Source organism: Gekko japonicus, unplaced genomic scaffold (genome assembly GCF_001447785.1).
Source record: "Gekko japonicus isolate JY-2015 unplaced genomic scaffold, Gekko_japonicus_V1.1 scaffold2, whole genome shotgun sequence".
Taxonomy (NCBI): Eukaryota; Metazoa; Chordata; class Lepidosauria; order Squamata; family Gekkonidae; genus Gekko; species Gekko japonicus.
This window is the reverse complement of record NW_015175358.1, coordinates 2,094,977-2,107,880: the sequence shown is the minus strand read 5'-3', so window position 1 is coordinate 2,107,880 and position 12,904 is coordinate 2,094,977. Positions and strand designations below refer to the sequence as shown.

General features: G+C 44.9%; 1 protein-coding gene across 1 annotated transcript in view; it reads left to right on the top strand.

Moving 5' to 3' along the window:
* FGD5 (FYVE, RhoGEF and PH domain containing 5) overlaps positions 1-12,904 on the top strand; it is a 226,640-nt gene that overhangs the window by 149,904 nt on the left and 63,832 nt on the right. Inside the window, exons 6-7 of the mRNA XM_015425259.1 lie at positions 9,329-9,480; positions 11,250-11,406. Of these exons, the coding sequence (XP_015280745.1) occupies positions 9,329-9,480; positions 11,250-11,406 (309 nt within the window). The remainder of the gene's footprint in view (positions 1-9,328; positions 9,481-11,249; positions 11,407-12,904) is intronic.

Genomic DNA, 12,904 nt, shown 5'->3' with positions numbered 1-12,904 from the left:
GTACTGAGAAATAGCATGTCTCCTACCAGCTTCTGAAGCGAGAGGTGTTTTAGGTAAAAGCTGCTGAGTTTCGTTATCTTGTGGAAAAACAGCCAGGCCTGTTGTGAAATTAAGCATGCTATTAAATGTCTATATGTGAAAACAGACAGGAACTTACCATTGTTTAGTGTGAGGAAAAGCAGTTGTAGGGGGAAGGGAAATGATGCAATGGACTCTCATGTCCATGTATATGTGGCATATATATCAGAGAGAAGAAGATGCAGCTGTGTCCCTTACCAGGATTGTAAATTCTACATTCCTAGACAGTACAGTCAGTGAGCTAGTCAGTGATTTAGATGTTTCTGAGGAATAACTACATGTGCTCAGAAACATGGCAAGGGTACATTTTTTCTGAACCCCGACTGTGCCTCAGTGGCACACTTGCATCTCTCAGAGAATGCATACAGATGTACACAGGGGTCGTTTCATAGAAAAAGAGCTAGGGGAACTCATTAGCATAGCTCATTAGCATATGCCACACCCCCTGACATCAGGGGCCCGGCAGTGGACCTGCAAGGCCAGCGGGAGTGCGAGGAAGCCCCACCAAGGCCCTCCCTGGCCCCAGGCAGGCAGGGGTGGGGAGAGGCGGGGAGGAAGCAACTTACCCTCCCTCTTTTCCTGCCTCCTCCTGGCTGAATGAGGGCTGGAAGTGGGGCAGCCGGAAGCAGGGGGCGGGGCTTCATCATGTGCCCCGCCCCCTGCACCTCGCCTGGGGGAACTGCATTCCCCCGCGTTCCCCCCCAAAATGACCTCTGGATGTATACTTTTTTTGCTGTCAAGCCACAGCCAACCCAGGGTTTTCAAGGCAAAGGACATTCAGAGGTGGTTTGCCATTGCCTGCCTCTGCATAGCAACCCTGGTATTCCTTGGTGGTCTCCCATCCAAATACTGACCATGGCTGACCGTGCTTAGCCTCTGAGAGCCTGGGCTATCCGGTTCAGGGCAATGTATACATACAGGGTAAAATAACTGTGTACATGAAATAGTAACAGAGAGGGCATGAAGGAAATGCATGTCATGCAAATGAGGTAAAACCAAATATCCTCTAGTCATCCGGAATTACTGTTACCTTCAGTCTGCTAATGTCTCTTACCAGGCATATTCCCGGTGTTAACTAGAATGCCTGGTGATATTCCAAGTAGCTTTGTTTGTAGGATGTGTTAATGGAGTGTCTCCTTCCAATACAAACAGCTAAGGAAGGTCAGATTGGGACAGATAATCTCTTTCTATGAAAGCAGGAAGCTTTGCAACATGCACATCTGCCGCAGCTGCCATCAGCAAAGAGCCCCTGGGAGTTTTCAAACCCCCTCTTGAGCAGGGCATTTATTCTGAGCTGGCTTTTCAATTTACAGCTCCCACTCTTCTTCTCTCGGCCACTCACGCAGTCTTCCTTTTCTTGCCCAATAAAATCCCCAGATACTTCCAGGGTTTATTGGGATGCGAAGGAAGGATTGGGAAAGCACCGTTTTTGTAAGTGATTCCATATGGTTCTCCAGTGCGAGCAGAAACCTTGACTGCACTTCCAGCCCCTCCGTCCCCCCCAGCGTGCACTTATTTTCATAGACAAATGTAAGATCTAGTTATTTTTCCCATAAAGATTAGATTGGCAGAAAACGAGAAAGTTGCCTGCAAGAGCCAGAATGAGGAACACCCAGCTGCCTGGCTCAGACTCCTCTCCAAGCATATCCGCTTCAGGGGAATAAAGAAGAGAATTTATGTCTGTGAATAGTTCCTCAGGACTTTTGCCAGACAGAACAGAAATACTAAGCTAACTTCTGCTCTGTATAAGTCCTACAGCACTATAATAACAGCAGCAAAGGCTTGTGGGACAATGTGGGACACCAGAAGTACACTAGCAGAGAACACCATGAACTCCAAGTAATGGTGGTGACTCTGGCACTGTTGATCTCATGACAAAATAGCAGCAAAACATCCAGTGATGCCATCATAGCCCTCCTCTAATTTGATAACTTGTTCTTCCATCTATATACTAATAGCGAAGTCACCCCCGTGCGTGCGTATACCTAAATCCGTGCATCGGGGGCACCTGGGGGGAAGGGAGATTTTTGTGCACACTTGGGGCAGTCCCCAGGTGTGCACAAAAATCTAAAAACCCGGAAAAAATACTGGGGGGATACTTAAATCCCCCCAAAAGTGACAGAGCGTCCCCTGCGCATGCGCAGGGAACGCTCTGCAAACTTCCTCGCCGCCGCCGCTTGGGGGGGGGAAGAGAGCAGCAAGGCGGCGGGGGGGAAGGGCAGCAAGGCCCGAGTGGCAAGCCCTTATTCTTGCTTCGGAGACGGGGGGGAGGCAAGGGGGGGAGATCGAGCAGGGGGGGTGGAGGAGACGGGGGAGGAACCAGCGGGATGGGGGGGAACTTACCTCCTCCTGCTGCTTCCTCCTCTGCCTCATGTGTGGAGGTCCCTCCCCCCCCCGCGAGTATCACGGGTCCCGCCCCTTGTTAATTATATTTTTGAATGTGTTTCCCGGGGATCGAAAGAAAAAGTGTGGGGGGGGTTTGAGGAAAAAAAGTATTGCTGTAGCTTTTGCTACAATTACTATCAGCTACAACATTTTCTCTTCGGTGGGACTCAGAGCAGCTTTTACAACATTGTTCTCTCATCTTTGATTTTATCTTAACAACAATAACCCTGTGAAGCAGGATAGGCTACGAGGGAGACACTGGCCCAAAGTCACCTAGAGAAATTCTATGGGTCTGTCAGATACTAGTCTGACACTCAAAGCCCTACACCATGCTGGCACCACCAAGAACATACTGGTGCATATTGTCACGTGTGTGCATGGTTAATGTTAGGGGTTGTGAGGCGAAGCACCATTCTTGCCTCCCCACAAGGGTTAATGTGTGGATAACTGGCCTGGCTCTTGCAGGTATGGTTAATTAAGGGCCTCTGCCTGCCTGGCACCTTTTCAGTCCAAGGCGAGAGGCATTATCTTCTCATGAGAACATCAGGAGTGATGATGTAAGATTCTAGAGACTTCTCTTGAAGTCGTGTTAGGATTGGATGTCACCATCACCTGACTTGAGGGATCAAAAACTATAATTATATCCCCCCAGAGGCCGGGGTTCTTCTGAGATTTCATCGATAGAGGCCTGGATCTATGCTTGACAAATTGCTGAAATCATAGCCTATGCTAATTTAAGGCCTGCATCTGGATGTAAGTTTTGTACCACCTAACAGAGTTCTCAAAAGTGTTAGGTAGATAAAAGCTGGCTTTATGTTCTGTGTGACTTTTGGTAATTTGTTGGCTTTACTCATATTAGCTTGATTAATCTTTCAATAGACTTTATAAACATTTTCTAATAACATCAGTCTGGTTACTTGTGTGCTTTTGCCCTGGGAACTCACGGGGTCAGCCTGGTCGGCTCCTTGATGACAGCTGCAACCTTGGATAGAATCATAGAATCTCAGAGTTGGAGGGGGCCATACAGACCATCTAGTCCAACCCCCTGCCCAATGCAGGGCCAGCCTAAAGCATCTCTGTCAAGTATTCGTCCAGCCTCTTCTTGAAAGCTGCCAGTGAAGGGGAGCTATCCACCTCCCTCGGCAGCACTGAACAAGAAAGAAAGTTTCCTGTTAGTGAGGAACTGTTGGAGAGGAACTTGCCTGTTAGAGAGAAACTGGTATCTTCAGCTTGTCATTTGATCAGTGGCTTCATACAAGAAAGAAAGAAGCATGCTTTATATCTGAAGAAAAGAATAGCATTTATTTATCTGAAGAAAATAATTTGAGATGTCCTGCTAGCCCTGTAATATATGTGTGTGTGTTATTCATAAGGATTTCAGCTTTTTTATTTGTGGGTGACTGTACAATGATGTTACTCAGTTGTTCTTGCACAACTTTTTCATTCATGTTTGTGAGTAACCATTGGATTTTTCTGTTCCTAATATATACATTTCTTCTATGTAATTGTCCATGTTTTTCTATGTAACTGTACATGTTTTCTAAAATAGATTTGTTATATAATTTTCATTGATGGTGGGTAGTCCCCCCCCCCTTTTTGCTGCTGTATTTTTTTGTTGGTTAGAGGTTAGCATTTTCAGACAGCTGCTGAAGTCACAGCTCATGATGAGACCTGACCCACCACATTTCTTACTGCTGGGCCCATTGGCCAACGCTGCCTAGAAGTAGAGAGTGGACTGACAGGGCCTATGGTGCTTTTATTCATTGCATGGTTGCTTGCTTATCCACTAGCTCTCTGGCATAAATGAATAGGAAGAGGAGCCACTATCACACAATGCCTTGTTATGAGCACAACTTTGACCTGGGTCTAAACAACATCCAAGTTGGAACCTAGTTAGTTTCTTTAGGGAGAGATGTTATGCCAACTTCTCCAGGAAATTCCTGGAGACCCAATCCAAGTTATCTACCAAGGAAATTGGGTGATTGTGGCTGTGCGTAAGTTCTACACCCGTCTATACAGAGGTCAGATGGTCGAAGGGGAAGCGCTCGCTGTATCCCAGGGAGTGAGACAACACACTAGAGTTAAGAATAAATGTTGTCTTTACTAAATGGTTTCATCAAACATACAAAATCGGAATCATACAATTTCACACAAGCTCCTTAGTTACAATAGCACATCAGAACAATTACAGCATAGAAAATAACAAAAGCATCAAATAACAAAGCATCAAATAAGGGGATGACACAATGGGGCACGGCTATACTCATCTGAGGTCCAAGCTGAAGAGGAACTCTCCTCCTTGGAAGGATGGGCAGCCAAAAGCAGCAGCTTGTGAACTCCAAGGCACACGGGCAGGACCAGCCAAACCACGTGTGAGCTCTCTGGGTCGCGACTCCCGGAGAACTTAGGTAGTAGAGTCACTTGTAGCACCTTAGTGCACTGCTATGGGGAAGGTGGGTTAACCAGAGAGACAAAGGAGAGTTTCTCCTTAAATAAACTCCTTTTTGGGGCATGTGCTATCTAGCCATAAACTATCAAATCCGTCCCCTAAACTACCACTACTGGCTGAAGAGGGGGTGACGAGGGGGTGACGTTGGCAAGGGGCAAGGGGGCAAGATGCAGATCTCCTGCCCTACTTCAAAGGAGGCCTGGTGGTGAGGTGTGAATCCTTCGTTCCCATGGACACCTTTGAGTTGCAGAGATGTAGCTCGCTCTCAGGCCATAAAATGCTATTGTCTTTAGATCCAGCATCAGATTAGGTGCAGAGGGTTACGTGATTCCTGGCATTCTGGCGATGTCGGGGTTCGCTGGGGGATTTTCCATAGCTCTCCGAGTGGGTGCAATGGCGCGGTGTCTCCTCTATCCCGATGCAGGACAGGATACCTTCTCCAGGGAAGCACATGGTCCGTATGTGCAACAGCAGCCCCAGGCCAGCCTATTTCTAGGCAAGCATGAGATGCAGAACAAAGCAACACAACCAAACAGCAGTCCCTGAATACACAATGCATAGACACACATAGACAGCATCACCACTATACAGAAATGCAAACATAGGCTCATATCGTAACAGAGAGCACCATTATTTTGTATGCACTGGTGCAAAGACGTATGAACAAACACTGAACTTCGATTGTAGGGTTAAATGGAGCAGTCCTTTGAAGTCTCCTGGATCAACGCCATTTAAAACTTTGATCATTTCAGAAAGCAATTTGCTATATTACTTTGTCTTGTTTCCCAAAGACTTTCACATTTCTTTTTAAAAATAAAAACAACAGGGATGCCTGGCACCATATTGCCGCCTTCTCTCCCACCTGTTACCCACTCTCCACTACTTTGCTCTGCTCTAAATGTAAGCCAATAGAACATGGTTGGAGGTGGAGGCCATGTGACACAACCACGTTAATGTGAATTTGGCTGCCTTAGTAACCTGATGAGGATATCAGAAGCTTGCTAAAATATTGAATTTATATTGACACAGCTGAAAAACTCCCTTGCATTGAATAGTGTACATGAAGCACCAAAGTGGATCAAATAACTCTTTCTGTGACCATTTAGGCTCAGGAAAATGGCGTCCCATGCCATGCTCCTAAAATGAATCAGGCTCCTGTGGACCTTTAAAAATGCTGCTGTGGGGCTGCAGCTGCCGTGGGGCTGTGGGGAAAGCATGTTGGGTCCGGGCAACCTGGACCTGATTCATTACAAAACATAACGTGTTGTTTGGCCACAAGAAACTTGCATTGTGAAAAGATACAGTCTGTTCTTAGAACAACACATGTACTTCTGTGGGGATGAACAATAAAGTCCTAAAGTTACATCCCAGGGAAAGGGAAAGTCAGGTATATGGTGATTGATTCATGTCACTGTGCCAAAGCTGTCAAAGGATACATGATGGGTCAAGTTTTAATTTAATTTTGAACTCTGTTTTCCATATATCTTTAAATTGATTGGTCAAGAGCCGGCTTGGAGGGAAAACTTTAAGCCTGCCCTCCTAGATTCTGATTGGGATGGAAAGGAAAGTCTCCAAGAGAATCTGTATAACTGTTAGCCTGGCCTGGAGCCCTGTGTAAAGACACTGAAATCAAAGGTGGGGCATGTCAGGCTGTGCCAGGATGCTCCATTGTGAACTCCATTGTGAAGAGAGGAATTTGAGGCTATGTTATGTGTAGGATTAGCTAGCAACGTACCTTTTCAGATGGTCTGTCTAGATTCTGCCTCCCTGGTCTTTATATTGATTGGTCTCATCTATCTGTGTTTTCTAAGATTTTAGTTATTAAAGATTAATTTTACTCAACACTTTTTAGCACAAGCTGATTGTGCATTAATCCTACTCATGTTCACTGCAGGCCGCTCTGCCTTGCTACACAGAAGGAACAAGTGCTGAAGGACAGCACAACATGGTCTTGCCCGTTGAAGACAGAAAGGGAAGGGGGGAGACCTCTGTTGATCTCTTTCACAGACACACACAAACATACACACACTCTTAAGCTTCTGGTATACAAGAGGACCAGGAGGGAGGTACAAAAGGGGTTTTAAAAAATATTAGAATTTTTAAAAAATCCAAAATGGGGTTAAAAGAAGGTGGGTTTTTTGTTTGTTTGTTTCTTGGTGGGGTTTTTTGTTGTTGTTGTTGGTAGCAGCTACTATTGTATTACAGCCCCCGGGAAAGAGGAAATGGGAAGGAAAAGGGTTTTTAATGCAACCAGTCCCCCTTGGTGCTTGGCAAACCTTGATGCAGGGCAGCTGAGGACAGAAAGGGTGGTCATGATAACCTGACATGATCAAAAGTGTAATAAAGCTATTGTGTCTGTAGTAAAACAGCTGAAAATATCCCCTGCCTTTGGAAGGTGACACCCATCAGCTAGTGGAAGAGGAACAGAAAACATTGGTAGCTGTGTGAATTTGAGCAGAGTTGGGGGAGAGCTTAGAGTTTAACTGGACCAGAAGTAGCCTGGGAAACTGCAGGGAGATCTTCTACTGTTGTTTGGGAATTTATTCCAAGTTAATGGTTGTATTGTCTGGTTTAGGAAGCAGGTAACTTCCAGTTTGCAATGCTTGTATAATTGTAAATAAACACACATTACAAAGACCCTCTAGTTTGAAACCTAAACCCTGCTTCCACTTGTGCAGAGCACCTTTCCATTGTGGAGGCAATTCTCCACTATGAAGAGTGTTCCCCTGGTGATAGGCACTTTGGCTGACACAAGACCAGTGTCTGTCAACAAGTCAAGAAAAAGCAAACGTCAGAGAAGTCTGCTCTGCAGCAGCTCCATGATGGACAAAGGGCTGTGCAGGCAGGAACAAGGCTTAGGATTCAAGCCCGTAAGTCCCTAGTGTTGTCTACTCTAAAGTAAATCATCTGGTGCTGATTCTGGAGCCTTTTAACTGTTGGGCAAGTACATAAATATATATGTAGCATCACTAGGGGGAAGGGTCTTGGATCAGTGGTAGCAAATATACTGGGCATGCAGAAGATTCCAGGTTCAATCCTAGCATCTCCACTTAAAGGCTAGCAAGAATTAGGAAAGACTTTTTTCTGCCTTTGACCATGCAAAGCTACTGTCCGTTAGCATAGACAATACTGACCAGTAGTCTGATTTCATAGCCCTGTTCACATGATGTATTGTGCACAGATGGAGAATGGGACTGAATATACCCCCATTAACAATCAAGCTCACTTGTCTTGACCCTATATATACAAGCTGTATGTATGTAGGCCCTAAGATTGGGAATATTTGAAAGGTAGCATTCTCAGTCATGGGGAATGAATCTATGTGCATGCAATGTATACAAGTGTAGGTGTGCTGTCCCCATAAGCTGAATGTGTATAGGTGGAAATGGGAGACAGTGAGTTTGTCCATATTCCCATTCTGTTCTGTAAACATTGGTCCTGTGTGCACATATGTTGCGTGCACAGGGCTAATATAAAGCAGCTTCATGTATTTGGTTCTTTGAAAAGTCTTTGCCATTTCACAAGAGAGAAGAACAGAGTTCTCCTGGTTTGATTGTTTGTTTTTTCATTAGGCTGTGCAAGACAGGTGCTATATGTACGTATTTCATAACATTATGAAGTCTGTTTTAAGATGGATTTATTTAACAAAGAAGAGAAAGAGATGTTCCAAACCTAGGGAGCAGTACTTGAGAAAAGGGGGTGAGCAAGGTGAATGAAGTGAGCCTGTAATAAACTTACTTTGTAAAACAGAGAGAGCAAGAATGGGATAAAGAAAAGACTGGAGTTGAGATGTCAGGAGCAGTGTGATAGAAAGGAAATACAAAGACTAGGAGTTCAGTGTTGACACAAAACTAAGGAATACTGGTGTAGAGACATTTGGATAGTAATGTGGTGATAAGAAAAGAGAGATAACTTCATTTATTTATAAAATTTCGGTGCTGTCTCTCCAGAAATCTGCTCAGAGCAAGACAGCTTCCTACTCTGGCCCGTAGCTAACATGGGGCCCACGAGGCCTGGCCCCCTAGTGTTTCTTCTGGGCCCCCTCCCTCCTGGGCTGCCCCCAAAGTGCTCCAACTTACCACCTGCACTGTACTTCCATTTAATTAGCTGGTGGGGCCCCCGAGGCCCCCTCCCAAAGAATTCCCTAGCTACGGGGCTGTTCCTACTAAAACAAAACCATTAAAATACTGGCACTCAAACTAAACAAAAGCCATTAAGACAAGCCACTGAAAACAACAAAGCATAAAAACATCAGAAAACCGCAGAAAAAGATGCTTTTTAATAGCAAATGGTTATTAAATTAATCAAAATGATCAAGATATGGAAAATAGGTTTAGCAATGAAGAACAGATTTTGAAAATGGGTGCAGGATTTGGCAAAAGCCTGCAGATAATATTATGGATTGCATGTTCACAGAATTTCTATGAAGCGGTCTTAAGAGTGCTGGGACATAAGGATGACAGTGACCTTGAAGAAGTAAAACTCAAGGAGGGGTTGAGTGAACTCCCAGAGATCTACAAGCTGCATCAAGAAATGCTTGGGGAGATGGAAGAAAAAGTCATCAACTGGTAAGAGCAGAGTTGCCAACTCTGGGTTGGGAAATTCCTGGAGATTTGAGGGTAGAGCCTGGGGAGGGCTGGGTTTGTGGAGGGTAGGCTTCTCAAGTCCCCCCGGGGGGCGGGGAAACCCCCGCCCCAGAGGCCCGTTCCCCACTGGTGGCGGATCGGGCCCTGGGGGGAACCCCACCCCGGTGTGCGCGTCACCAGGAAGTCACGTTATGATGCTGGGGGCGGGGCCATGGTCATCCAAGGCTCCAGCCTCGGACCGGGAATCCCCCGGTAAGTACATTTTTCGACTTGGCAACCCTAGTGGAGGGGAGGGACTTCAGTCGGGTATAATGCCATACAGTCCACCCTCCAAAGCAGCCATTTTCTCCAGGGAAACAAATCTTTGTGGTCTGGAGATCAGCTGTAATTTGGGGAGGTTGGCAACCATAGGTAAGAGACAGATTGAGGCCTGTTTACCCCCTAGGGACAGCATCCACAAACATTCATATCCTGAGCCTTCGGGGTAGGGTGGGATATAAATTCAAATATAAATAAATAAATAAATAAATAAATAAATTCAGAAGTAACAGAGAGAAGTGGGTAACCCCAAGAAGCAGACAGACCTTTATCCTAATACATGAAGTTTTACATTATATCTTTGACAGAAACGAGATAGATGGATGTGTTATCATTACACTTAAGCTTCATGTTAGTAGATTCTAGATCTGTTGCCTCCACTATTAAATTAGGTGTTCCTCTTATGAAAAAGATAGTTTTCATACTTCTAAAAGGAGGCTAGTAGGGTATGTTAGTTGAACTAAGCTTGGAGAGACCTGAGTTCACCTTCCTGCTTGCAATGAAATTCCCTGAGGGACAGTCTTCTTTACTTCAAAGGGTGATGGTTAGTATAAAATAGAGGATGGGAGAACCATTTATGCTGCCCCAAAGTCCTTGGAGAAAAGGTAAGATAAAAATATACTAAATAACAAGTTGTAACATTGTACTGATAATTTAAGCAGGTTCTCTGACTTCCCAGATTTCATTAAAAAAAAAAAAGAGTAAGTCTCTAGCCCTCTGCCTCACGGAGATATGCCTTCCTTATATCTCCTCAAGGGAAAAAAACTAGAGACTTACTCTTTAAAAAAATGAACGCTGGGAATTCAAAGAACCTGCATGAAATATCAGTACAACACTACAGCATTGTGTCAGTGTTTTAGGGACATTTTTTAAAAGGGGGTTGCTCTGGCACCGATAATGACACCAATGACGACAGCACCCTTCCTTGGAAATTCTCATTATTTAAGCCACACGCGGAAGAAAATAAACTTACTCTGCAACTGTAAAAATGCACAGAGGAGCAGTTATGCAGAAGTACCCACTAATTGTACTTTTAAACAAATTTTATGTAAATGAAGAGAGAGATGCTGAACCAGGGGAAAGCAGATGTTTCAGCAGGTTTTCCTGTCACCGGACCTTTATTGTGGCCTGCCAACCTGAAAGCCCTTTTACTTTTGAGATCCCAGGCAAAAGCAGGTTTATGAAACTCCTGGTGTGCTGTGCTAGGCCTCGTAAGCCACACGCTGTGCAGGCCTCCAGTATTGCTGTCCTCTGCGATCCAGTTCTTCTGGTGTACTATTACTTGTTTATTGTCTGTGAAAATCAGATTTCTGCATAAGTGATTCTCTTGTCATTATAAGATAAAGGCTGATGAATACAAATATCTGCAAGCAGCACAGTAGGGCAGTGTGATTTTTCTTGTTCCTCATTTGTTTGTTTTGATACTGTTTTAGGGAAGAACACCAGAAAGTAGCCGATGTTTTCCTAACTAGGGAGTCCAGGTTTAGCCACCACACAGCTTTCATTATGCAGTTTGATAGGAATTTGGCTTTGCTGGATGGATCCTGGCTTAAATCTTCCCAGCTGGATGCTGTCATTCAGGAGTTTGAGGTAAGGCCTCTCTTTGTTCTTTCCTCACACTAATTTATGGTTCTGGTGCTGTGCTGTCTTTGAGGTAGCCCTGTCCTCCATTCTGTCAGAGTTCAGACAGGATATGGAGAGAGGTATTAACTGTGACTGGACTCAGGTGTGGCTTTTAGATGGGCAGTAAGTCTAGAGGAATACAAACACACAGTAGGTCTGTGTTCATTCATGCAAGTGAGCACTAATTCTAGTGCAATTTGTCCTTTTATGTATGCATCATCCTCATCAATAATAATAATAATAATAATAATAATAATAATAATAATAATAATAATAATAATAATATCATCTCATTTTCTATTCCCACATGTAGCTTGTGGCATTAGGGAAGGAAAGCACAAGAATCATGTCAGAAACATTTTTTTGCTCCATTATCTAATAATGTGGATGCCTGTATAACTGTCTGTCCCCCATGTTGCTCTATCTTGGCTTTTGTTCTATACTCTTCCCCTGGTGAAATCTCTTCATTGTTCTTGTCTCATACTCCACCATCTCCAACTTCCTGATGCAATTTCTGTTTTTTTATTCCTCTGCCTCCTCTCCCCCCCAACAGAAAAATTCAGGTATCATTGTTAGTGGTAACACTCAGGGCTATTTTTGGGCAGGAACGCACAGGAACGGAGTTCCGGCTGGCTTCAGAGTTGGCCACGCCCAATACAGCCAAAACCTCTGCATGCGTGGCTACAGAGGGAAGGCCTGGAGAGCGACCCCCCTGGTGACTCCAAGGCGGGCGGGCCAGGGGTGCCCCTGGAAGGATCAGGGAGGCATTTAAATGCCTCCCCATGCCTTCCCCGGCCTGTCCAAGGGCTGGCTTGCCCGGGCTCCCCGCAGCCATGGAGCACCTGGACAAGTCAAGGGAAGGCATGGGGTGTTGCCTAATATGCTAATGAGTTTCTGCTTTTGGGTGTGGCTTGTTATGCTAATGAGTTCCTGCTGGGCTTTTTCTACAAAAAAAGCCCTGGTAACACTGTAACATTTACAATGCGCAAAACACTGTACAGTCTTACTTTGTTCATTCTTATGTTAAGCTTTCAGTGAGGATCAGAGACCGAGGGCTAGTTTTTAATTTCCTATCTGAGCTGGGATTTGAGCCCAAGACAGAAGGCCAAGTGCTCTAGTCACAGGGCTTCATTAGGGCCATGTTCCCATGGGCAATTATTTTCAGTGTAACACGTATACACGTTAGTGCTTCCTTCTCTTTAACTTCTGCACTGTTCACACTGAGAACTGCACTGCATATTTTGAGAAGTCACAGAAAGTGTAAGTCACTAGCAGGGTTATATGCAAGGAAGAAGCTTGCACATCTCTCTCATGGAGATGCCTCTGAACTTCAAATGTCAGGAAATGATCCACCCAGATGCATTTAGTGCCCCTATGTCCCTGTGCACATTTCCTGATGTAGGAGACACAATTTGTACCTCACCCCTCCTGTCTGCTTCTTACTGCACTAAACTACAACTCCTGA